Source organism: Trachypithecus francoisi, unplaced genomic scaffold (assembly GCF_009764315.1).
Source record: "Trachypithecus francoisi isolate TF-2019V2 unplaced genomic scaffold, Tfra_2.0 Lachesis_group0, whole genome shotgun sequence".
In the NCBI taxonomy this organism is placed as follows: Eukaryota; Metazoa; Chordata; class Mammalia; order Primates; family Cercopithecidae; genus Trachypithecus; species Trachypithecus francoisi.
In genome coordinates this window covers 35404091-35431549 of record NW_022681453.1, presented here as the reverse complement: position 1 = coordinate 35431549, position 27459 = coordinate 35404091, and the positions used below count along the sequence as shown (strand labels likewise).

Sequence of the window (27459 nt, the reverse complement as noted above, 5' to 3'; positions counted from 1 at the left end):
AATTCATTTCTTCCTACAAACATTTATTGAGTGCCTACTATGTGCTAGGCATCAATCTAAAGTGCAACAGTGAATTAAAATACATTCCTTGTTGCCTTTGTGGCATGTACATTTCAATGGGGGACACATATGGAAAATAAAGCAGAAAAATAAAGCAGGAGGTATAATGGGGGTAGGGTTGGATGATCTTATCTTACAAAATGTGATCAGAGAAGGCCTCTCCAGTAAGGTGATGTTTTAATAAAAAAGAAAGTGAATTGTCAAGATCTACCTGGTAAGAGACAGCAAGGGCAAAGTCACTGTGGAGATCTCAGCAGGTTTGAGGAACAGCAAGGTCAGTGTGGCTAAAACAGAGCAAGCCAAATGAATGGCATTGAGGTTGGGACGCATGGATGATGTAAGTATGGAATTTGGCTGTCATATGAAGGGAGATGGGAAGCCATTGGAAGGATCTGAGCAGAAGAGAAGCATGATCTAACTTGTGTTTTAAGACGATCACTGTGACTACTGTGTGGAGAAAAGGTTATGAGGGATCAAGGGTGATAGAAGGAAGACCAGTCAGTGGAAACTGCATTAAGTCAGGTAAGATAGGCTGGCTTAGACTAGGGTGACAGTGGTGCAAATGGTATGTGGTCTGAGTCTAGGTATATTATGAAGGAGGAAGCAACGGGAGGAAGCAACAGGACTTTCTGATGAATTAAACATGAAATGTGTAAGAGATTACATAGTTTGGGTATTTGTCCCCTCCAAATCTCATGTTGAAATGTGATCCCCAGTGTTGGAGGTGGGGCCTAGTGGAGGTATGTGGATCATGGGGGTAGATCCTTCATCAATGGCTTGGTGCCCTCCCCATGGTAATGAGCTCATGTAAGATCTGGTTGTTAAAGAGACAGGGACCTCCCCCAACTCTCTATGGCTCCCTCTTTCCTGCTCCTGCTTCACCCTCCACCATGAGCTAAAGCCTCCTGAGGCCTCACTCTCAGGTATTCCTTTATGGTAATGCAAAGTGGACCAACACAAAAGAGTCAAACACAACAAGATTTTAGGCCAGAACAAACAGAACAAAGAATTTACCAATATAAGTGAGCTTGCTTTAGAATTTAAGAAAGTATTATATATATTAACTAGTTCATTTTTCACCAGAGAACAGGTATTCGATAGATTAAAATCTCATTCCATTCTATCAGGACATAAGGTGGTTCATGATTTTTTACCAGATTTTAATTCTGCAACACTCACTAGTCAGATATCACTTTGCAACACTGGAAGTTTTCAATCAGAAAAGGTTTTATTATAAGAAACAATGACATCAGGTAAAAATGCAAAAAATTGTGCAATTATGGCAAAATGTTAAAAAATATCTACACATTTGCCCCCACAGGACTACAGTACTTACTACATACCTGAGCACTGAACATTGAATTCCATTTTAAACTGCTTTACATAGGGAATCTGATTCCTTGATGATCACATCCATTTGTTCTCACGACCAATGAAATCAGCTTGATGCTTAAGCATCAACTTTGTAGAACAGAAAACGAAGATGGAAAATAAAGAATACAATTTCTACTTTCCTATAACATAGTTATACCAAGTCCAGTTTTCAATGTGTAAAAAATATATAGGAAAGTGCTACATACATTCTTCAAATGCAAAAACAAAGTTAAAGTGGAACTGGCATATGTTAGACCTACATTTTAATTCTGTAGTGCCCATTGTGCCTTTTACTTAAAGTCTTATCACACTATGAAAATGCACCTTAAATATCTAAACATAAACCCACACGTCACTAATCTCAGTTTCCTAGGACCTCTTCTGAATCCATTTTAAAAGTGGCAAAATATCCCAGCTATATAATTTAAACAAATAGTTCTTCATACAAAATTCAATATATATTCTACTCCCATAACAAATCCTAAGCCTTGCTTTTGACACACTTAACTTAGATCGTACCCTCAATATAAATTGTTATAGCCAAAAGATCAACTGTTGTGCCAACAAAGAGAATAAATCTACTGTTGAATTAGCCACAGTATGTCATTCTCTTATATAACATACAGCACATGTAAATTGCTAACTCAATGTTCTATGTCATGTTTTCAAGTAATGCATTTTTCTAAATACACAAGATTGTCAAAAAGCGGCAGGAAATCTTATTCAACAAAGCTTTCAAAAATAAATTACATGAACATCTCTTGCACAAAAAAAATTGTTTTTTCTCTCTCCTCAGCAATGCAAAACTGTAAAGAATGATTTTTAAAATGCACAGTAATAACTCCAAAACAGCATGACAATAAAAAACAAAAACAAACAGGAGAAGATAAAACTGGGGAGGTAAAAATATTGACAAAGTTTATACAGAGATTACAGACATACTATTAACGCCGATAAGAAGAAACCATGTATCTAGCTAAGATTAGATTTTAAAATGTTAATTCTAGAAATGCTGTCCATTTTGACTTCTGCTTCAGAAAACATTCCCTACTTGTGGAGGTCTATGTAAAGCAGTTTGGAAAGTTTCTGAAAAACGAGGTATGTGATGCAAAGAGGCAATGTTTTCCATTTGTTTCACAGTATCACATTACAAGTTGTGCAAAATTTTTAAAATACGAACCATGCCAGTTTGCTTTCAAGTGAATAAAAATATTGTGATTGAGGGCAGAATCTGTCCTATGCTTATACCCTTTATGAATTATGCTAGGCTTAGTAAAATATGTTACTGATCCAATGCCTGCCTTAGGTACACATATAAGTTGGTTTGTCCTTCATGTTAATATTCCTAACTGATTGTTAGAAATTCATCAGTTAAATACGAAAAATGCTTAAGTATCTAGAAAGCTATGGTTCTGTTCACTCACTCTTTTCCTTTTCAATCGCCTTCAGCTAGAAGGAGGATTCCAATGTAAAAGTATTCATCACTGTTAAGTGCAAAAATGGAAAAAAGAAAATGAGGTTTTAATTGTAGCATGAAACTTAAAAGAAATTAAATTAGACCACTGCAGGAATTTTATGTTTCTGGAAAGCAGAATTTTAAAAGTAGGTATAAAACTTCACATTATGCTCTGCGCAGAAGAGAAATAAGTTACCTTTCCTTGTACCAATAATGAATGGACAGGTAGATGGAACAGAAGGTTGGGCTACAAATGGCCCATGTTAGTGCAAACTGTGTATAATGTTCCTACTATTCTAAGATTGAGTCCAGTTAGATGAATAACTGGTCATATCTTCCTATCACATAAGTAGAGAATCTTGTGAAATCACAAGAGTTCAACAGGTAAAGAACTGTGGCCATGAAATGCACACCAATATGAAAGATAGGCATAGGCTCAGACCATTTAAATCTATCTAGTTATACACATGAATTAAGTTAGACTAGCACCAGCCACCTGTGAATATGAGCACTTTTCCAGATTTTCACAAATGAGACAGTGTTAGCACTTGAAAAAGTTATTGACAGAAAACTGCCACTTTAAAACTTTAGCTTAACTTAAAGTTACATGGGAAATGGAAACAATCAGACTAAAAGCTCTTTCTGAGACTAATTTTTCCTTCAATCTACTCTAATAACAGAACATATTTAAATCTCAGTACACTTGAAAACAGTACACAAAAATAGATACACATAAATATTAAGAATGAGGATCTAAGTTAGTGCTTCTCTGTGTTAGAGAGGTCACAGCTAAAGTCCTAGTGATATTGCCTCAGATTGTTACCCGTATTTAAAATTAAAAGTCACATCAAACGAGTTTAGATGTCTTTACCCAATAATACCCTAAATGCTCTTACAAGAGTGCATAGTTGTCCTGATTCTTCTGGTACCTCAGTTACTATTTATCACAAAATTATAAAATGAAATGATTGATTTTATGCCAGGAAAAAAAAAATGCTGATAATTGCACTTCGTTGTCTTTTCCTTACTGAAATGAAATGTCACAAGGATGAAGGAAAATCCCTCCCTACCCTGCGATCTTTAAGCATACCCATTTTCCACATATAAAACTCTCTCAGCTTTCTGAAATACTGTCAGCACTCTTTTGTATCAAAGACAAGTTTCCTAAGAATGAGATGCCAGTGATGCACTAAGGCCTGCTACTCATTTAGAGTACTTTCTGAAGACACTGAGGATACAGTTTAGCAACAGCACATTCAAAATGCCGGCCAAGGTCCCAGAGCCGATCTGGGGTCTCATACACTTTCATCCACTGGTCAGCAATGTCATCATATTGGTAAAGGGAATTTTTTCTGCTGGTTCTGAAGACGTGTTCTTCGACAGTCACTTGAGTAGCTCGAACAAATAAATGGAGTTTGTTCTGGAAAAGTACCAGTTTAAGGTATGGATTTATGGACTGATCACATGGAAAGTCTTTCTTACGAGTCCATTTATTTAGCTCAATATCATAGGCTTCTACAGTAAACATACGTTGATGATTTCCACAGGTTCCAGCTATGTAGTAGATAGAGTCCTTGTATACAGCTGCTAAGCCCTGGATTCTAGGCACAGTCATGGGGGTCAAGAATCCCCAGTAGTCTTTTTGAGGCTCATAGAAGAGGAAAAATTCTCCTAAAAAAAGAAAAAGAAAACAAGAATATGTATATTTTTATGTTTGGTTTTTGGTTATATGTTGTAACTACAACCTCTAAAGATTAAAGGGCATAATTTTCTATATATTTCACTTTCTAAAACATTTCCTTTATAATCTCCAGAAATACATTCATATGGGTTATGAAATACTTTACAACTTTGTCATTCCATGACACAATATAACCGATAATACTATAATCAACCTGAATTGCGAGGTTTGTATTGGGAAGGTATAAGGAATTGCTTGGGTTTGATGGTAGAATTGTTAAGAGCTTGATTCTGGCCAGGCACAGTGGCTCATGCCTGTAATCCCAGCACTTTGGGAGGCCGAGATGGGTGGATCACTTGAGGTGAGGAGTTTGGAGACCAGCCTGGCCAACATGATGAAACCCCACCTTCATTAAAAATACAAAAATTAGCCAGGTGTGGTGGCAGGCACCTGTAATTCCAGCTACTCAAGAGGCTAAGGCAGGAGAATCGCTTGAACCTGGGAGGTGAAGGATGCAGTGAGCCAAGATCACGCCACTGCACTCCAGGCTGGGTAACAATGTGAGACTCCATCTCAAAAAAAAAAAACAAAAACAAAACTTGATTCTATTTGCTCTATCCAATTTGTGTGTTTATAGAAAATTCATTTCACTCTAACTCTAAAAAAGCATTAGTAGTAGTGTTCAGCCAGTAAGACCAAAATGCATACATACAACATCACCATAAATATGCCATGATAAATGTATATACTATTTCATTAGAAGACAGCAGATGGAATTATACAGATTTATGCTTATGGGTCACTGATGTGCTTACCTGAATGTTGCTATAATGCAAAGACAAATATTCAGCAGGAGAAAACATGCCTTTAATAAGATAGAAAACACATACATGCTTTGTGATGTTGACTCTGAGTCAGTTTCTATTTTGATTTGACAATATAAAAAGTTATGCTGAGTCAGACTGCCAATATGAAAATGTCTGAAAGAATTAAAGTAGTGAGGATTTATAAGAGTTTTGCTAATTATAGCATCTGTATAAAATCTTTGTAATAAAAATCTGAACCCTTTATGAACAGATTAAATGATACTTCAATAGCTACCGATAGTACAACATAAGCTTCTGACCATGCATGTCAGGTTTATTTATGTAAAGAGGCTTTGTTTAGATTAGAAATACCAGATTCTAAATTGAGCTTCCCCTTGAAAACTGTTTTGAACTAGGGTTACTCTTATCTACAAATTCAACTACCTACTTCGTAACAGTGATGCTTTGCCTTCAACTGACTTAAAATAGCTTGTTAAGCTCCCAGATTTGCTTGCACATCATCTGCCCTTATTGCCTAACTTGTAACAGGATTCTTGATAAAGAAGGTAGGAAATTTAAACTTTGTAATGTGTGCTACCTCTCTATAAATTTCTTTTTTTTTTTTTTTTTTTTTTTGAGGCGGAGTCTCGCTCTGTCGCCCAGACTGGAGTGCAGTGGCCGGATCTCAGCTCACTGCAAGCTCCGCCTCCCGGGTTCACGCCATTCTCCTGCCTCAGCCTCCCGAGTAGCTGGGACTACAGGCGCCCGCCACCTCGCCCGGCTAGTTTTTGTATTTTTAGTAGAGACGGGGTTTCACCGTGTTAGCCAGGATGGTCTCGATCTCCTGACCTCGTGATCCGCCCGTCTCGGCCTCCCAAAGTGCTGGGATTACAGGCTTGAGCCACCGCGCCCGGCCTATAAATTTCTTATAGATAAGAAGGTAAAGACGACAAACCAAAGAAGTTGAATTTTAAAATCTAAAGTACTCTTTAATAAGTTAAAGCTAATAATATGCAATTAAGAAATCCTTAGGGCTTCAGAGTCCTCTTAAGTAAAATATAACCTCAAATTAAACGATGTTTATAATTCCAGCCCTGAAATTCTATTAATTCATTGCTAGTTTGCTTTAGTGTTTGCATTAATATACAACCTTCACATTCCAAATAGGAATCTAATTCTACCTCTATCAACTAACAGTTAGGCAGTAAGACCAAAATACACACATACACAGCTTCATCATACTGGATGACATAACCCATCCAACTATACTGGATGGATTATACATCCATTCCTATATTCCATTTTTCCGCAAGACAGCAAACCCAAATCATGCCCTGTGCTTCTATTTAACTAAAATAACGAACCAGAGACTACAACTCCTTCTGAGGAATTAACTTGACACTGAACTTAAACAAATGGGCTCGGACATTACTAGGAAATTTTTAGTTAAATAAAGGATTAGAGCAAGGAACACAATTTGTAAAAGAAAACAATGGTGGGAGGCCAAGGTGGGTGGATCACTGGAGGTCAGGAGTTCAAGACCAGCCTGGTCAACATAGTGAAACCCCGTCTCTACCAAAAATTCAAAAATTAGCTGGGCATGGTGGCGGGTGCCTGAGACTGAGGTGGGAGAATCATGTGAACCCAGGAGGTGGAAGTTGCAGTCAGCCAAGATCATGCTACTGCACAACAGCCTGGGTGTCAGAGTGAGACCCCGTCTCAAAACAAAACAGAAAGAAAGAAATGAAAGAAAAGAAGGGAAGGGGAAGGGGAAAGAAGAAAGAAAGAAAACAATGGGATAACGGCAGTCATGCATCAATTAATGACAGGGACATATTCTGAGAAATGCATGGTTAAGTGATACTTGTCCTTGTGCAAAGAACTTCATAGAATATACTTACACAAACCTAGATGGGAGCTTACTACACACCTAGGCTACACTGTAGCCTATTGCTCCTAGGCTACAAAACTGTACAGCATGTGACTGTACTGAGTACTCTAGGCAACTGTAACACAATGGGAAGCATTTTTTGCATCTAAACATATCTAAACGTGGAACAAGTACAGTAAAAATATGCTATCATAATCTTACAGGACCACCATTGTGTATGTGATCCATCATAGACCAAAACATTACATGGCACATGACTGTATATCTTCATAGAAGCTGCTCCTTTTCCTTAAGTAGTAGTGTGAGAAAAACACCAACTGAGAGACACATACGAAGAATAAGGATGTTGCTATTATCTACACTGCATTAAACTTTCAAGCAACTAAAATGTGTAAGAAACCAAATAAAAGGAAAATACTAGTTATCACAAGTCAGAGCCTTGAATCAAATGTCTTATTTACTCTGACTCAGTCACTCTACCTCTACTGTATTTTTGCCAAAGTAGTCCTTAACAGTTAAAACAAACAAACAAACAAACAAAAACCACTACATATATCAGACAGTCCCACTTAAAATGGCAAACCAAAAAAAAGTGACATCTCAAAGTTTTCTGGTGAAAACAATTGAAAATGTATTATGAAAGGCAACATAAACAGCAGTGAAGGTGAAACTTAAAAGACTATACTTCCGAACTCTTTGTAATTAAGTTTCATAACTTTTGCAATAATAAGGCTTATATAAAACTCTTTGGTAACTAAATAGTATAACTTAATTAATGCTTTGTTCCTTTTTCTCTTTCAAATTAATCCAGTAAATTCCATCAACACCAGTTGCTACAACATCTCAATGTAACTCAAGAGCAAAAACAGCCATGTAACAACCTTGCTATTTATTTCAAGTCCTACAAAGTACTCTGAAATAGTTATCCCAAAATGCCGAACTATTATTTATTAAAGAATGTTTTCAAAAATAGTTATTCTACATGATATCAAGACACAAAATCATTAAAAAGTATAGGATTATTTTAGTAATTTAACAATACCTGCTTTTTTTAATTCAAGAGTTTATTTTCTTTATGGCTCTTTACAGAACAGACCGTTTCAACAGTTTGATAAGGAAGCTGGAGGTATTCCTCAATTAACAGGAACACAACTGTTTCAGTATAATTAAGTAAACCACTGCTTGATGTGTTACACTTCCATGAAAAATTGAATCACTTAGGCACCTACCCTGTAAAACATAAATCTTCTCTTTGTACTCCACAGCATTATGAAACTCCATTGCAACTGGCATTGCGCAAACAGTCGTCCAGCAATTCTCTCTACTGTCGTAGCACTCAACAGATTTTAGTGAGTTTCTCCCATCACCTTCATAAACACGACCTCCGATTGCATACATTTTACCACAGCAGTAGACAAGTTTGCAGCCTATTCTAGCTCGAAGCAAGGATGGTTTGGATAGCCATCTATTGGTGGAATGATCATACATCCAGAAATCATTTTCTGCCTTATGGTCGATGGAGACCTCACTGCTGCTTGGCCTGTACCCTCCTGCAATGTAAATGTCATTATCTGGTGATACAAGAATCCCAACTTCTCTCAGGTCATTTGGTGGTTTGCATAGTTTAAACACCTTTCCTGTGACTATATCTAGACAAGGCACTGTTTGCTTCTTTCCTGAGTGTTTGTGGGCAGCATCAAAACATATGATCATTTCAGAAGCAGTCATTCCAAGCCTCTGTGTACAGCCATTGGTGTTGGATGGTCCCTTTTCTACACAGCTTTTGGCTACAGCCTGTGCAAACTGAGGTGGAATTTTCTCTATGAAGGTATCTTCCATCAGAGGAAAACGTATGCATTTAGCAAAAATTTCTGGAAGGTGTACTTCTCGTTCATTCTGTTCATGTTCAAACCACCTTATAATGCTTTCATAAACATGCTCTTCTCGGTCTACATTTAAATCATCACTGTCTAATATACTTATCAGCTGGTCTTTTGTCAACTGGAGAAACTCTTGTTCTTTGGTGACACACAGAAACTTTTTACGGATGTATTCTTTTGATCGATCTCCAAGTTCCTGATGACCATAATGATCAGCAAAGATAAAGACCCCAATAGAATTCTGTGGGTCCAAATGACTGATCATATACTGAGCACATTGGTCTTGGATGGAAGGAATCTGGAAGATGCTAGCTGCAGTGAACAAGGCTTGAACATTGGCCTCTGTGAGAATAACTCTGGAGGTGTAGGCATAGTTCAACACTAAATCCATCGATTCAGCTTCAACACCGACTATTCGAACTTCTTTTTGAGTACTTTCTGTAAGGCCGCTAGTGAACATGGATCTAAGAAGGAAAGAGTGGTTAATATTACATGTGTGCTATAAATCAAAATTATTGTGGCAAGATTTTAAAAGTACAAAGTTACCACAAAGATAACCTCTTGAAACTGAGTATTTCCTAAAATAGTCCCTGATATTCTGAATAGGAGTAAAAATTGATAATGTATCAGAAAGACTTAGTCAGGTTAACCTCAAACCCATACTCTCAGGGCTAGCCCACTTTGTATCAACTATGAAAAAAGGAGAGTACACCTAAGTAAATGCAAATCAAAAGGTGACACACATATTCCAGATCACTTTATTTTCCTGGAAGCCCCTATCCAGAGTTCTGGTCAAGTTGCCTTAGGGACATCAGATCTTAAATTGCGCCATGCCAGTAAGAAAGCTTAAGAATACTGGCCTGGTGTGGTGGCTCACTCCTGTAATCCCAGCACTTCAGGAGGCCGAGATGGGTGGATCACAAGAGGTCAGGAGTTCAAAACCTTCCTGGCCAAGGTGATGAAACTCCATCTCTACTAAAATAAAAAATTAGCCGGGCGTGGTAGCACACCCTGTAATCCCAGCTACTCAGGAGGCTGAGGCAGGAGAATCACTTGAACCTGGAAGGCGGAGGTTGCAGTGAGCTGAGTGCCAGCCTGGAAGACAGTGAGACTCCACCTCAAAAAAAAAAAAAAAAAAAGAATACCTATAAAGGTATCATCATGATACATTAGTATACAAAGAAACAACCTAATAAAACTTTTCATGTCCTGGTGAAAATTACAAGGCAACTTGCATCCAAAATATATCTTTAAAATGTTCATCTTAGAAAAGCACGAAGTTCTTTAAAAGTACATATTCTCCACCTACTCCTTTTTAAAATTTTTATCTTTTGAATGCTTCCTTAACCATTATAAGTAATATAATAATCACTTCACTTACCCTTGGAAATTTTGAGAACATTTGCTTAAAAGGAAATACTTCATTTTCTCAAAGATACTGTATTTTACCTATCTAAATCTAGACATAAATAAAGATTATGGTAGAGTCAATATATAATGCCTCTTTTAAACAGAGCTTAATAGTTAACCGATTATTTGAAGATAATAGTTTTTAAAACCCCAGACTTTTACCTGTGAGACCAAGTTGGTTTTTTCTATTATTAAAATATTGTTGCATTTATGAGATTTTCTTGACTGAAACATTACACAGCCTGGCTCTTTAAGTATTAGTCACTTGCAAACATCATTTGCCTTTCTTTTCGCTCCTTTAAAGTTTCATTCTAGATGATCCAGACCCATCCTATTTAATTTTTGTGATGTTATGAAAAATGAATTGCAAAGATTTCCAGTCACTTAAAAAATATGTCTCAAATTCATGGAATTTATTTTAAAATGCAGTATGAGAAACACTGGAGGTACAAGGATTCAAGTTGCTGCCCAGGTTAATCATCTTCGAGTCCTGGTTTTACTTCTACAATGTACATTGTAATTTAGTATCACACAGGCTTTTTTGATGACTAAAAACTAGATGTTCCTATGTATGTGCTGGTTTTCAATTCAGGTGCTGCAAGACTCACCTATACAACTACCAATTAAAAAGAAAAATAAAGCCCTGTGTTAGGGAGAGATTAACTCCCAAAGGAGGATATACCACATATCCCTTTATCATGGGAACTACTGCTGACTTGAATAGGCTCGTCTTACACACAGGAGTGGTCTGACACTTCATGAGTTTTCCTCTGCTCTAGAGTAAGTTCTTCATGTAAACTTAACATAAATGAAGCCAGGGCACTTCCTTACACAAAATCCAGAGTAGCAAAAAATGTCTAATGATCATACAAATTTCAATTCTGATGAGTTACTGGTATCATGAAACAGCCATTCCAGATTTCCAGCTATTCTAATTCTTCCACTAGTGATGCAAGATGTAGAAACATTAAGTATGACTTTCTACATCCCACACAGGAAGCAGTGCTGGTACCAAGAAACTTCGGTACAAAAACCTCTAGCAAGAGATCAAATTCTAATCCTTGAGTTTTCTAGCCAAATATCTTCATTTCAATGCACATATCATATCCGCAGAAAATTTCTCAAGTATTTTTTACTCCTTTTTAAAATTAACTTAATAAAATTAAAGAATTTAAGATTTTAAGGATTCAAGAAAATCAGGAATCTATCATAGCATACTTCTTTTAAAGTAAAATTTTTTTCTAGGCCTTCAAAAATGAAAAATGAAACTGCAAAGTGAAAATGTCATACTTATGTAAACTTACTAAGTATACTTATTAAGTACAGTGCTTAATAAGTATACTTAATATGTATACATATGTCATACTTATGTATGCTTACTAAGTATTATACTTAATAAGTATTCTATCATTAAATGTCATACATACATTAAATATAACACTTAGTAAGCATACATAAGTATGACATTTAAATGATAGAATCCAGATTATTAAATTTCAGTAAGATATAGACATTTTTACTTTGCATTTTTTTTGTTTTGTTGGCTTTTTTTTACTATTCAAATGCAATATACAATAAAAATGTTTTAAAGGAAACTTTAAAAAGGACCTAGTGTACCCACTCTTGTTCCTTAAGAGTCATATGGCGACCAAGAAGCCTGGCTCTGGAATCAAATGTAGCCTCTGCCATTTATTTGTTGGATAGATGATTTAGGCAGGTTATTAAAACGTAATCTCGGCCGGGCGCGGTGGCTCAAGCCTGTAATCCCCGCACTTTGGGAGGCCGAGACGGGCGGATCACGAGGTCAGGAGATCGAGACCATCCTGGCTAACACGGTGAAACCCCGTCTCTACTAAAAATACAAAAACTAGCCGGGCGAGGTGGCGGGCGCCTGTAGTCTCAGCTACTCGGGAGGCTGAGGCAGGAGAATGGCGTGAACCCAGGAGGCGGAGCTTGCAGTGAGCTGAGATCTGGCCACTGCACTCCAGTCCTGGCGACAGAGCGAGACTCCGCCTCAAAAAAAAAAAAAAAAAAAAAAAAAAAAAACGTAATCTCACGGAGCCTCAGCTTCTTCATAAGTAAAATGGAACAACAACTATGCAGAGATAGGATTATAAAGATTATATAAGGCAATACATGACCTAACCACATCTAATAGATAATCTAGGTAAGTGCATCTCACCAGAAGTTTCCATTACCAGGCCAAACTTCATACCTTCTGCATATGTGAAGTTGTTTTTTGTTTGTCTGTTTGCTTGTTTTCCAGCTCACTGTCTTGCGATGATTAATACTTAGTAGTCCAATGACCTACCCTAGGCAAGTCTAAATGGTTACATCAGAAGCATCAGACTGAAGTGACTATATTTAACCCAGTATTCTGAGAAAGAGGAACCAGAAACTACTGTTGGAACATTATACAGTTATGTGCCCTATAAACGTAAGCACCTTCAAAAGGAAAAATTACATTCAGAGTGTGGTTGATAACTTGACTATTATTTATGCACCACTTGTGAATACTGAAAGGCTTAAAGTGAGCATTAGACACAAAAGAAGTTAAATCCACGCAGAAAGTTGCCTTTTCCACTAATCTTAAAGTAGGAAGTTATTTTTCAGACCCAAGTGTTTAAATTTTACTTTTAAAAGTTTTATAGTAAACAATATAAGTAAAAATAAAAACTTCGTAACGTACTTCTAGAAATCTTGGAAATTATTAATTTGGGGCCTTAGGCACATAGAAACTATATTCATTCTTGCTTTGACCCCCATAGCATTTAAACGATCTACTGAGTGGTAATTTGTTTTTGAAGGAACATGCTACATGTTTTAAACTCTTTTATAAAAGAGTCCCATGCACTAAAGAAACATGCATTATGGATAACTTTTTGAAAGAAATTCTAGGTCAGCACTGTCCAATAAAATTGCCAATGATGAAAATGCTGTATCTCTGTGCTGCCCAATATGGCAGCCACTAGCTACAGGTGACCACCAAGCACTCAAAAAGTGTTTAGCGTACCTGGGAACTAAATGTTTTGTTTTATTTAATTTATAATTTAAGTTTAAACAACCACACATGGCTACTGGCTGCCATACTGACCAGCACAAGTCTAGATTTTCTGGTCATTTACCTCAAACATACACACACAGGCCCACTAACTTAAAAACCAATCACCCGAAATCTAGAAGAATCCCTCAAGTCAAAAGAAGGTCTTAATAAGAGAGGACCTGTTTTCTAGTCTCAAGAAACAAAGTCATTGGTTTCATTTCATTATCGCAACTCAATATAAACATCAAGTGGACAATACTGAGGGGGAAAGGGAACTTGGTGCAGATACCAACAGAAGTTCCTACCATCATCATACCTGAAGTAAGGGCTGATTGCAGCAAGAACGTTTCTATGACAGGAAAATGTTTTCCCGTGATCCACTTCCACTACAATGTCTGTCAACTGTCCTTCATCGTACATTGTTTTGAGTTGCTTAAGAATACTGCAAGCATGGAAGGGGTCCATGGCATCGCTGGCTGGGTCTGAAGATGGAATCCCATTCGGTGTTGGGGAAGACTTACTTAAATCTAGGAGGAGAAAAATCGTACAACCACAAGAAGTGCCGAGCCAGTTACGGCGTCGCGGGATTTTTTTGTTTGTGTGTCTGCTTGCTAGGCTTTTTCCCCCTACAAATATATACAAATGTCTGTGGATATATGCACGACCTCGTGGGACCGCGAGTTTAGGATCTGGGAGACAGAGGGCGGAGCGCGATCGGCGGAACAAGTTCAAAGGCCACCCTGCTCCTGCGGAGCCCGGCGAGCCCGGCACCCGTGCTCGCGGAGGGAACGCGCTCGCAGCCCAGGCGAGGCGTCTGCGCGGACTCCGCCGAGAGCCGAGGGCAGAGCCTCACGAGGGAAGCTCGACTAACGGCGGCCGCCGGTGCCCCCTCAAGCCGCCTCCCGCTGCCTCCTGGGGCGCAGCGCCGGCGGGTACCCAGCCTCCCCATCCCAGTCCCGCCGGACCGCCCACCGCCCTCCGCACCATTCATCCTCCCTCTCCTCATTCCCCTCCATCGCCTCATCCTTCCCTCTAGCTCCGCACCGCTACGTCCTCATCCCACGGCCTGTGGCCGGCCCCGGTCCACCTTCCCCCTCACCTCCCTCCACGCCGCCCTGGCCACCACACGACCCACCTGCCGACGCGGCCATTTCTCGATGGGGCCCCAGCTCCAGCTATTTAAAAAGGAAATGTCATTTCGCTTCTCTAGCTCCCGGGTTCCGGCTCTTCTAAGCTTCCCCTGGCCAATGGGGTGTCCTATGCATCTGGCTCCGCCCCTAGCCACGGAATTCCTGGCGCTGATTGGCCGCGACGCGAGCACATGCGTGTCGGGAAATGTAGTTTAGTTGCCCCGGCTCCCGCGTGGTCTGGGTCGGGCGGAGGCCCAAGCCGGGAATTCCTATTGGCTGATTCGGGCGGAGGTGGAGAGCAGAGAGCTGGCCAGCCTGTGGCCGTCGAGCGCGCAGTGCCTGCCGGGAGAGGTAGTCTTCTGGCGGAGGAGACCTGTCATTCTGAGGGGCTGGGGTAGGGAAAGCTCTTCAAGTGCGAATTTCCCCATTTTAGGCCTCTCTCCTGGCCCCCGGCACATTTTTTTTTACCTTTTTCTTCTTCCGTAAACTTCCTGCCAGTGACTATCTTCCGGTATGAAATCAAGCTCTGCGTGAGAGCTGTAAAACCAGAAAAATTTGGAAATGGACAGGAGGGCTGTTGTCCAAAAATGCAAAGGAAATCTGACGTCCCACCCTGAAGAAAAATATCAGAAGGCCCAAAAGCAAGGCGTCTCTAATGAGTCACCTATGACACCCAATTGAAATAGCATCGCCTTGGCCGGGTGCTCTGGTTTCCACAGATTAACTTGGTCTGGTTACAGCGGCTGCTTAGGATCTCTAACTCCCACTGGTGCCTTGGTTTTCTAGCACATCCAGAGAACACCTGTTCCGCAAGTGAACATTATAGAGGGATCCAAGATGCTTTACTTTTTGCTCTTGGGAAATGGAGGGGATACAGTACTAAGTATTCCGGGATTTCCTTTGAAAAAATACCGGAGTGCCCTGAGCCCGGAGCCAGGGATGATTACTGAAGCCCTGGCTCTTTAGTTACTATATGTGAGAACTGACATAAGACCTTTCAACTCCTGAACACTTAGATCCTTCACCTGTAATGTGAAGTAATAGTAATCCGTATTCCATCGACTTCATAGGCTGCAACCCTTTGGAAAGAAAATCAAAATTTTACTATTGACTAATTTTTATTTACTCATCTTGTGTTTCTAACATCTAACGGGGTGCCTGGCACATTATAGATGTTTAATATTTTTAAAATAAATGTAAGGTGCAAATGAGCTAACATTGGGAATGCTATTTCTAGAATGTTAAAATGTAAGGAAGTATTAGGGAATGGGAAGAATTTCAGTAGACGTATAGTTAGCCCGTGTGCATAACTTTTCTAGCAATGAAAAGATCAAACAGTTGAACTTCTTGATAAAGAAAGGATCTTGGAATTTAAATTGTGATTGAGAAAGAGAAAGAATTATGAAAAACAATTCAGTTCTGTCTCCTAGGTCTGCTGAGAAATTTAGAACTCAAAATACTGTAATCCCATGCAAGTTAACAGGAAGTGGTGGTGTTTCCTCATGACTAGGGTTTATGCATATCCATATGCACTTATAATTTCCTCTTTGTGAATTTCCTGTGTGCACATTTCTGGATGGATGAAATTGACTTAATTTTTGTTACTCATAACTTTACTTTTTCATTTTTATGGTGTTGCTTTCTAATTTATTAAAATGGTAACATTTTATGACAATATGGATAGTATCGAGGAAAAAATTGGCATTAATCCTTGGGCTTTGACAACATCTGACGATATTGCAAATAAAAATACAGGGCATGAGTTATTTGAGACTTATTTAAACTAAAATATCATTTGTTGTTTATCTGAAATTCAAATTTAATTGGGTGTTCTGTATTTTTATCTGGCAACCTTTTCAAATCTCTTAAAATTGAGGAGTTTTGTTTGTGCTTCGTTGTTGTTTTGTAGCCGTTTATCTACTTAAGCCTTAAGAAACTTGGTCAATTAAAAAAAAATTCAGTTCTCAACTTAGTAACAAACAGACTTGACAATATTGTTTGATTAGTTAAAAGACAGTGTTCTGATTCTTTGACCCACAAAGATTTATAAATTGAAGATGGAGCAGAATACAAAGCACAAAAGTCAATCTAAAAATAAATAGAAAAAAATTATAGGTACAAAGTTGCCATTTATATGACACTGTAAATGGACTCCATTCTACTGGGCAGATGGCATTACATATTTAAAAAACACAGAATAAGTAGCAGGATTTCGAAAAATTGACTCAGTTGTACCACAACTATTCTTTCTCAATGATCCATAAGAATATTGGGGAGATTCCTTTTCAGGATTGATACTAAATAGCCGAAGGTTACAGCTTTGTTTTCAAACAGCTCTAATTTGAATTTTAGTAAGAACTTCCTGAATCTACTGCACATCTGGAAAGAGCAGCAAAAGTAAACCAGTTTTTATCTTAAGGTATTAAGTACTATATTGCAATTTTCTCTTATGTTTAAAGTTTAAAGTAAAATCAATTAAGGATGGAAATTGAAAAACTGAACCAGAATATTTGAAGGTCTTATATTTAGTTCAAATTAGACACTTAGAGCTTTATTATTTTAATTTTTTTTTTTTTACCTAGGAATCACAAGCAAAGAGAATCACTATAATCATGGTTGCTTGAGAGAAGAAAAGTCTTTACATTTAAATTCTAGCAAAGATGAAGGATTATGAAAGCATCAAATTTGGAAAATGAGAAATTGAAGGCTCCTTGTTTTTTTCTGCTTTCATTTCAAGAGAATGACTTTTAGCAATTATCAGCTATACCCAGGCTACTCTCAATAATACCACACAACATGAGAATGATAGCAACTCTGATGAAGAAGGTGTAAAAGAAAATGGAACTTCACTTCTGCAAATCGATTCTGCAGTTTTCCAATTTCCCTGTTCAGTACTGGTTGGGGCTGCGAAATTGACCAGGGCTATATAAAATGAAAGTAAAGAGAGAATACTTGAAACTCGTGCCTTTTAGCAAATGACAATCTTATATATTTATCCTTCTCAGCCTACAGCTACAACCTTCTTGATATTTTCAATGTGACTTTTTTTCTTGCTAAAAACTTCTACATTGGCTAGATAAATGAAACAACAAAAGTGATTATTCAATATAAATTTAATATGACATCAGATACACAAAGTATTTTTAAATTTCTAAAACCTTATATATTGCCCATGATTTAGTTTCTTTAAATACAAAACTCTAAATAGATACTAACATCAGGTTTACTGATTAGGCAGCACTGGGCTTTGTTGTATTTTTAATTTTTTATTCCCTTTGAGGTTATGTGAGGATTCTACATGGTAATAACTAGAAGATTGCATTTCATGAATCACTGAATTTGATTGTACTGGAAGATATTAATGTGCATTAATTTTTAAGTATTTGGAATTTAATATATACATGAAAAAAAGACTGTGAAACTAGTGGCAGTAATATTCAGTTCCTCAGAAATATTTATTGCCTCCTCCCACTACCTGCATTCTAAGAAGGCACTGTTTGAATCAATGTTTCCTATAAAAAACTAGATAGATAGATAGATCGATAAAGATTAGATAGATGTAGAGATATGAGATTCCTAATCTCAAGGATCTTATAGTTTATCTGTGAAAATAAAACTTATTCCCATGAAAATTAACTAGAAAAGGAGAACTAAGGGCAACCCCTGGTTAGCATAAAATAAATATTTCAAACAATGTTAGGGATTTCGAAAGAGATAAGGAATTCTGTTTAGCTGGTGTGGGATTTAAGTTGAGCATCCGAAGAGGATATACCATAGAACTATTTGCAAAAGTGATGGAATACTTTCTTGTCTAATTGCTTTATCTTGGCTTGACCCAAAAGGTAAAGCATTCACTTTAATATTGATAGGCCTTAATTTAAGAATAGAACAAGGAAAAGGAATTAATGATTGTGTTACCTGCTTTGTTGCACTTAATTTCACCTTTTAATTAAATTTTCTAAGAACGTTGTTACAAATGAAGTGACCAAAGCCTGGAGAATTTCAGTAACCTGCCCATAGTCTTTTAGGGGTCTTTGGCTCCAAAACCAACTCTCTTTTGATAACAGCATATAAAGGTCTGGGAATAAAATGGAGTATTGAAATTGAGGTGTAGGATTTTCTCCCTGTTGAACATACCCAGTTCTGTGTCAAACACAAGGTCAGTCAATATCTGTCATGAATGGACAGAATTATTGGTATAGGTTTGAGATGGTTTCATGCCCCAAGAAATTGAAAAAAAAAAAAGAAAGAAAGACTAGAGAGATATAAGTCATACCATTAAACTAATTTGACTTTATCAGATCAAATTTATGATTTTAGAGGTACAGTGATTTAGGACGTTTTATCTGTTCACTAAATAATGAAAAGAAATGGCTAAAATATATATGTGTGATTAGCCATTAATATTTATTAAGTTGACACTTCTTCACTGTTCTCCTGAAAGACTGAATTATTATACAAGATTGGAGATCCTGAATAGAATTACTCTACGGTACCCTTAATTTATTCAATAATATTCAAACTTAGAATGATTGCATGAGCCAAAGCCACTGTCAAAATGTGAGACATCAGCACTCTTCTCTGTTTGAAGATTAGCTTATAACCCAAATAGAACTAATGGAATTAAACAATGATTGTTGATTCTTCCTAACCCCAATTATGATTTGATTTTTTTTAAGTTCATGGAATCGCTAAAAACTCTAAATGTAAGGAGAATCAGGGGCCAGTAATCTTCAGTGTGTAGACACAGGAACTGAAATTCATGAAGAATAGGTATCAGGTGTTTGGAAAGGAGTTCCTTAAACCCAGCAGAGAGAACATAGAGGATGAGTAGTTGATTATATTTTAATACCCCAAATAATCAAATATTTATAAGTCAAATATATTGACATATCACAATAATTTCAGGAATTTTTTTTCTGGTTGTTCTACACATAGTTTTCTTTATCTCAGCACTATTGGCATTTTCAGGTAGATAATTCTTTGTTGTGGGGGCTGCCCTGGGCATTGTCAGATACTTAGCAGCATTTCTGTCCTCCACCCACTAGGTGTCAGTAGCACCCCCCCGTTATGAAAATGAAAATGGCCCCAGGCATTGTCTAATGTCTTCTGGGGGAAAATCATCGCAGTTGAGAACAAGTGTTCTACAGCATATCCCTCTTACCTGTTCTGTGGTCCTCTGTGCTGTATGTTCTCCCACTTTGTTAACAGCACTATTAAAGTTTACATAAGTGTACTTTGTTTATTATTTTAAAGTAGTTTGTTTTCATTTTAAATATCCATTTCACAGTGTAGAGTTATACTCCTTGGTTCACAAGACAATATTATCTTTGGTCCATATACCCCATCTCTTTTGTTACATAAGTGCTATTGCCTTCAATCCCCGTTCTTTACTTCCATCGTCTTCCAGCTTCAAGTACAACCATTTTAATGGGTTTGATGTGGATCCTGTGTTTCTGTTCTCGTAAAATATGTATTAATGTATTGAATATGTGTTGATTATGTGCTCTTATGATTTATATAATGGTATCATGCTATGGATCTCGGTTTGTTTCTAACTTTTTTCACTTGGTACCATATATTTAAGGTTTATGCATGCTGCTTTGAGTGCATGTAGTCAATTCTTTATATTCTTTACATTCCTATCAACTAGCTCATTGTTTGATATGTATCACTAAATGCTTACATAATTAATTACATAAATGAATATATTGAATGGGAATGGATGTAGTGAACAGAATAATGGCTGCCCAAAGAAGGGCACTCTAATCCCCAGAACCTGTGACCATGTTATCTCACATGGCAGATGAGACTTTGAAGATGTGATTAAATTAAGGATTTCAAGATTTAGGGGTTTTCCGGGTGGGCTCATTGTGATCACATGGTCCTTATAAGAAGAGATGTGATTACAGAAGCAGAGGTTGAATGACATGCTTTGAAGATTAAATAAGGGGGCATGAGACAAGGAATGTAGGCAGCCTCTAAATGCTAGAAAAGGCAAGGGAATGTATTCTGCCCTAGAACTTGCATGAGGAAGGCAGTCCTGCCACCATCGTGGTTTTGGACTTTTGACATCCGGAACTGTAGGATAATTTGGATTGTGTTAAACCACTAAGATTGTGGTAATTTGTTACAGTAGCAAAAGGAAAGTAGTACAATGGATAAACAGTAAACTGTTATACATAATTCATCCATCGTAGTAGTACTGTGTTACTGCATGAAGAGTCATTCATTCATCGTGCTATTACCATGGATGAATTACTGCATAGTTTACTGAGTTTTCCAACCATTGAACTCTAAGTTTCATGGCCTCACTTTTACTTCTCTCTGCTCTCTCCTCCCTGTCTCTCCATCAAATGTTTAATACTAATAAAAATGAAGAGACTCTTAACATTTAAAAGAACTTAAATAAATAATACTTTAAAGGGAAAATTGCAAGGTAAACAGTCACCCTAAATCTATATGTACAGCATATATTTTTATTGCAGTAGGGGCTCCCTGGGCCATCTTGTGAGAAGAGTGAGATTCAACATAGGAGGGAATTGCAAAACGGCCTGAATACCAGGAAGTATGATTGCGTGTGAGCCATATTTGGAGATGAGCCACCTTACTGGCTATAAGACTTAAAGATGGCAGGTTAATATGATAGAGACTTCAAGCCTTAGTCATAATTGTGGCTGAATGCTGTATATATATCTGGAAACAAAATTATAACACTAAGTAGATTAGTTGTGACACAAGGCCAAAGAAGCATCTTAAGAACAGATGTTTTACATGTTTCTCTGTTGCATACCCAGTTTAATCCCTAAGAAAGAAATATATTCACTTAATTACAGTAGATTTGAGCAACTCGGTTTACCATAATCTACGGAGAAGAACCAGCCTTTAACTGATTTTGTGCCAATTCAAATATATGGCTGTTTTCTCCAATCTTTCTCAAGACCTCTTTGTTAGAGAACACATAGCTCTAACTTGTGTCTGTGTCTGCACAATATATAGGTACTTGCTTTTCTGGGGTATCAGAGTGAGAATCACTCTTTAGGAGGTAGATTCTCATAGTTGTGAAGAGGCACACACTCTGGAATCAGACTTCCTAAGTTCAAATCTTACTGAAACACTTTCTAGCTATGATGCAGAGGAAGCTAATAATTTCTTCATGCCTCAAGTTTCTCAGTTTTAAAATTAGGTTATAAGAGCATTAACCTTAGAGAACTATTATAAGGAGTAAAGGAGATAATCTATGCAAATATATGTAGAGTGTTCAGCTCAGCCACTGGTACAGAGAAAGTACTCAGTAAATATTAGTTATTATTACTTGTGGTAGTACTTGAATAGTAAAGTGAAAATTCCATTTGATTTTTCAGGTTATTATAGCAATTAATTTGTTGTTCTTCATGGTAAATTAACCAGTTTACAGATTAATCACAGTTAAGCTGGAGCAGGAACCTGAGATGCAGCTGTCTTCCCAGCTCAATATGGTGGCATAGGCTCATCATCGCTGGTGATTCCTAACCTTTCTAAAGTGTGGAAGAAAAGGAACCAAACCACTCACAGGTGCTCTGAATTCAAATGCCTGTGACACTAAAAACATATATTAGCCTACCATAGCTAACACATACTGTTAGTTGTAACAAACAACCCCATACTTTCAGCAGCTTATATCAACAAAATTTTATTTTTCACTCATGCTTATATCCAAGTCAGATCAGCAGGGGGCTCTACTCATTGCAATAACTCAGAGGACAGACTGAGAGAGCAGCAATCTTGGCAAATGTGCTTGGTCAACATGCCAGAAAAAAAGCAAACGTGGTAAATTGTGCATTGGCTCTTAATGTTTCCACCTGGAGAAACACACATCACTTCCAGTCCCATTTCATTGGCCATAACAAGTCATGTGGCCATTTTAAGTGAAAGTATAATGGGAAGTCCAATTCTACCATTCCCAAAAGGAGAATAACTAGAAACATCTGGGAACCAGCACCAATCACAGACATATTATAAGAGGACTGTGCTAGACACTCTTAGTGATGCAGAGATAAAGAAAACCTTGTGACCGTGCAGGTAAGTAGGCACTCTGTGGCATATTCACATATGACTAAGACAAATCAGCACTTTCTAAGATTGATTTACTTTAGCCACATGGGAAAATAAACCAAAACAATTTATTGCAGGGATTCTCCCCAAGGGTGACTTTTGTCCCCCAGGGAATATTTGGGAATATCTAGAGACATTTTTGGTTGTCTCGTTTTGGGGTATGAATGTTGATATTGGCATCTGGTGGATAGAGGCTAGGATGGCTGTACCTCAGCAAAGAATTATCTGTCCCCAAATGTCAATAGCTAAGAACGCCGGTCTCTTATAATTTTCATGCTTTTCTTACACACATACCTTAATCTATTGAAATGAAAATTATGCCTTCGAAATGTCTATAGTTGAGACTATATACACCAATACTCATGAAATCCCAGTATGCTCTGTCACTGCACATTTTATGCCCAGGCATATGGACTTCTATTCAGAAGTGCAGATTTAGTATATTCATTTTGAGCTCCAAATGAAAGAGTTGACTATATTTTCAAAAATATCTTGTGATTCAAATTTAAAACACTGCCCTTCAAAACAGACAGTACCATAAATATATCCTCCAACTTGATGTAAGCAGCATTCGGTCCCATTGGAAAAACAACATGGCATGACATAATTAGACACTAACCATTGATGATAAGCTTTATATGAGAGCTATTGTGAGATCTTTTTGACAGGAGCACATTTTTCTAAGGACAGTCTCTGCCACGATAGGAGCAGTCAGGAAATGATCCACTGTGAGTGACCAAGGAAAGGGGCGTGTTTAAGCTCAGCAGTTCTAATTGAGTTTGTGAGACAGGCTTTGTCAAACACAGTTGAATGCAGAGGCGAAAGGCATGTGGAAGGAATTTTTTATACTTAACGGTGGGGAGCTATTAGTAAACTACACTGAGGAATCTTTGATCTTTCAGCATCAAATTGTGTTAGAATTTAGGTTTAAAGTTATTTCCCAGATGGCAAGTTTTGTTTCCTAGTCTGAGCCTCAAGCCTTGCAGAACAACTGACTCCAGAATGTCAGATACGATACCTGGCAGGAGGATATTTGTGGGTAGTTAACTTGTGAATCAGAAGGCAAACCCTGGCCCAGCAGTATGTTAATCCCAACGACTGAGAGGGAGCCAATGTGATCACAAGAATGCACACAGCTTGGGGTCTTAGAAACAGCTTAAGAAAGCTTCAACTACGTTTGGAATGTACCAAATCAATAAATTGCTAATTTTTCCACCTGTGTGTTTGCCTACTTACTCTTCAGGGAGTTGAGACTTGTAGTGCAAATACAATCCAAACACTTTATTAATTGCTCAGGCTAAAACAGGTCAAAGGAGCACGCCTAAGCTCAGTTTGAAATTCTTTTACTTACAAAGTTCCTGCAGTCACAGGGGAAATTTAATTGCTCTGCAAATTCTTCATAAAAAAAATTGGTCCCTTTTATATCTGTCCTTGGTGAATACCAGCCATTTCTTCCTTTCACCCTCTAGGCCCTGTTTATTAGGTAAATGCCTTTGTTCTAAAAGAATACAAGCTAAAGTGAAGGGCCATGATTTCTCCTACTTATTGTCAAGTGGTTTGGCACTAATAATAAGCATAAAAGTACGTACGCAGAAAAGAATAAAGCAAAAGTGGTAAAATGTCAACCTTTTGGTAAATTAAAGACTTTATGGGAATTCACTGTACTCTTGCAGGTTTAAACATTTTCAAATGAAAAAGTAAAGAAACAAAACTAGTAGAAAGGAGGTTCTACTAAGCTTGAACCATTGCAATGAGATGACAATAAAAATTATTTCATTTTTTTCCTTAAAGAAAATATGGCAGAAGTATGAATGTTTGGGTTTTTGTTTGGTGGTTTGTTTGTTTTGAGGCAGGGTCTTACTCTGTTGCCCACGCTGGAGTGCAATGGTAAGAGCACGGCTCACTGCAGCCTCAACCTTTTAGGTTCAACTGATCCTCCCACCCCAGCCTCCCAAGTAGATAAAATTAGCCCAGCTACTTTTAAATCATTTGTAGACACAGGGTCTCACTATGTTGCCCAGGCTGGCCTCGAACTACTGGGTTCAGCAATGCTACCCCCTCGGCCTCCCAAAGTGCTGGGATTACAGGTGTGAGCCACCCCACGTGGCCAGAGTGAGTATTTGGATATGATGGAAAGCAGTACAAGGTGAATATTCCTTATCACAAATGTGTGGGACCCACGTATCTGACTTTGAAATGTTTTGGATTTTAGAAAACTTGTACATATATGGTGAGATATCTTGGGGATGGGACCCGAGTCTAAACACGGAATTCATTTATGTTTCACATATACCTTATATACATAACCTGAAGATAATTTCACATAATACTTCTAATAATTTTTGTGCATGAAACAACGGTATGACTGTGTGTTTGACTGCAACCTGGCACATGAGTTCAGATGTGGAATTTTCTTTTTTTTTTCTTTTCTTTTTTTTATTATACTTTAAGTTTTGGGATACATGTGCAGAACGTGCCAGTCTGTTACATAGATATACACATGCCATGGTGGTTTGCTGCACCCATCAACCCATCATCTACATTAGGTATTTCTCCTAATGCCATCACTCCCCTAGCCCCCCACACCTCAACAGATATGGAATTTTCTACTTGTGGCATCATGTTGGCACTCAAAAAATATGGTATTTTGAAGGCTTTTGGATGAAGGATGCTCAACTATATTTAGATCTTTATTAATGAATACAAGTTGATGCTGCTGCTCCCCTGGGTGTTTTTCCAATAGTGATGATAGATGATTCCAGATTTTGCCACACAGTGTCAACTGGTTTATCTCCTTAATGAAAAAAAACAAGAAAAAGAAAGGCGTATGGATGAAGGTGAAAATAAAGGTATGCTTTTTTTTTTTTTTTTTGGAGACGGAGTCTAAATCTGTCATCCAGGCTGGATGAAGTGGAATGGCACAATCTCGGCTCACCACAACTTCCACCTCCTGGGTTCAAGCAATCCTCCTGCCTCAGCCTCAGCCTCAGCCTTCTGAGTAGCTGGGACTATAGGCGCGCACCACCATGCCCTGCTAATTTTTGTATTTTTGGTAGAGACGGGGTTTCACCATGTTGATCAGGCTGGTCTCGAACTCCCGACCTCGTGATCTGCCCGCCTCGGCCTTCCAAAGTGCTGGGATTACAGGCGTGAGCCACCGCGCCCGGCAAAGGTATGCTTTTTTATGATGATTTAGTCTGAAATGACTTTGATTCATCAGTACTGGGCCCTAGGCTGCCACTCTCACTCGCTATACATTGTGCTGAAAGAAGAAGTGCTGAATTAGCACTTGGGTACATATGAGGCCTAACACTTTGTTGTACCAGATTGCACCCTTGGCGACATCCTTGTTGATTGCTACTGTGTACTGAATTGTATCTCTCCCAAATTCATATGTTGAAACTCTAAACCCGCACGTAATGATATTTGGAGATGGGGCCTGTGGGAGATAGTTAGGTTTGCATGAGGTCATAAAGGTGAGGCCCTTATGGTGGGATTGGTACCCTCACAAGAAGAGATACCAAAGCAAATTGAAACCAAAATGAGGTATAACATACTGCTGGGCCAGGGTTTGCCTTTTGATTCACAAGTTAATAACCTACAAATATCCTTTTGCCAGGTATCATATCTGACATTCTGGAGTCAGTTGTTCTGCAAGGCTTGAGGCTCAAACTAGGAAACAAAATTTGCCATCGGGGATATAACTTTAAAGCTAAATTCCACATTTTTTCACTGGACTAGCTTCATACCCGTTAGGATATCTATTATCAAAAAGACAAAAGATAGTATTGGCGAGGATATGGAGAAGAAGGAACCTTACACACTGTTGGTAGGAATGTAAATTAGTACAACCATTATGGAAAACAGTATGGTGGTTCCTCAAAAAATTAAAAATAGAACTCCCATATGACCCATCAGTCTCACTACTGGGCATATATCCCAAGGAATTGAAATCAGTACGTCAAACAGATATCTGCACTTCCATGTTTATTGCAGCACTATTCACAATTGCCAAGATATGGAATCAACCTATGTGTCTGTCAACAGATGAGTGGATAAAAAAAAAAAATGCAGGCCGGGCGCGGTGGCTCAAGCCTGTAATCCCAGCACTTTGGGAGGCCGAGACGGGCGGATCACGAGGTCAGGAGATCGAGACCATCCTGGCTAACACGGTGAAACCCCGTCTCTACTAAAAAAATACAAAAAATTAGCCGGGCGAGATGGCGGGCGCCTGTAGTCCCAGCTACTCGGGAGGCTGAGGCGAGAGAATGGCTAAACCGGGAGGCGGAGCTTGCAGTGAGCTGAGATCGGCCACTGCACTCCAGCCTGGGCGACAGAGCGAGACTCCGTCTCAAAAAAAAAAAAAAAAAAAAAAAATGCAGTATACTCTCACTGCTTCAGTGGACTAACCTGAAAAAAAAAAAAAAGAAAGAAAAATGTGCTATATAAACACAATGGGAACTATTCAGCCATAGAAAAGGAGGAAATCCTGGCATTTTCAACAACATGGATGAACCTGGAAAACATTTAGTGAAATTAAGCCAGACACAGAAAGACAAATATCACATGTTCTCACTCAAATGTGGAATCTAAAAATGTTGATCTCATAGACAGAGCAGACTGGTAGTCATCAG

The 27459-nt window shown here is 38.1% G+C and overlaps 1 protein-coding gene across 2 annotated transcripts; it reads right to left on the bottom strand.

Moving 5' to 3' along the window:
• Positions 1 to 1269: 1269 nt before the first annotated feature.
• KBTBD8 (kelch repeat and BTB domain containing 8) lies at positions 1270 to 14847 on the bottom strand. 2 transcript variants are annotated; one of them, XM_033210386.1, is made up of 4 exons: positions 14737 to 14847; positions 13918 to 14128; positions 8498 to 9612; positions 1270 to 4561 (listed from the first exon to the last, which is right to left on the bottom strand). In XM_033210386.1, the coding sequence occupies exons 1-4, from the start codon at positions 14750 to 14752 to the stop codon at positions 4098 to 4100; spliced, it is 1806 nt and encodes a 601-aa protein (XP_033066277.1). In that variant the 5' UTR covers positions 14753 to 14847; the 3' UTR covers positions 1270 to 4097. The 2 variants fall into 2 exon arrangements, with proteins under 2 accessions (XP_033066277.1, XP_033066278.1); XM_033210387.1 differs by lacking the exon at positions 13918 to 14128 and having other exon boundaries at positions 14737 to 14833.
• Positions 14848 to 27459: the final 12612 nt, after the last annotated feature.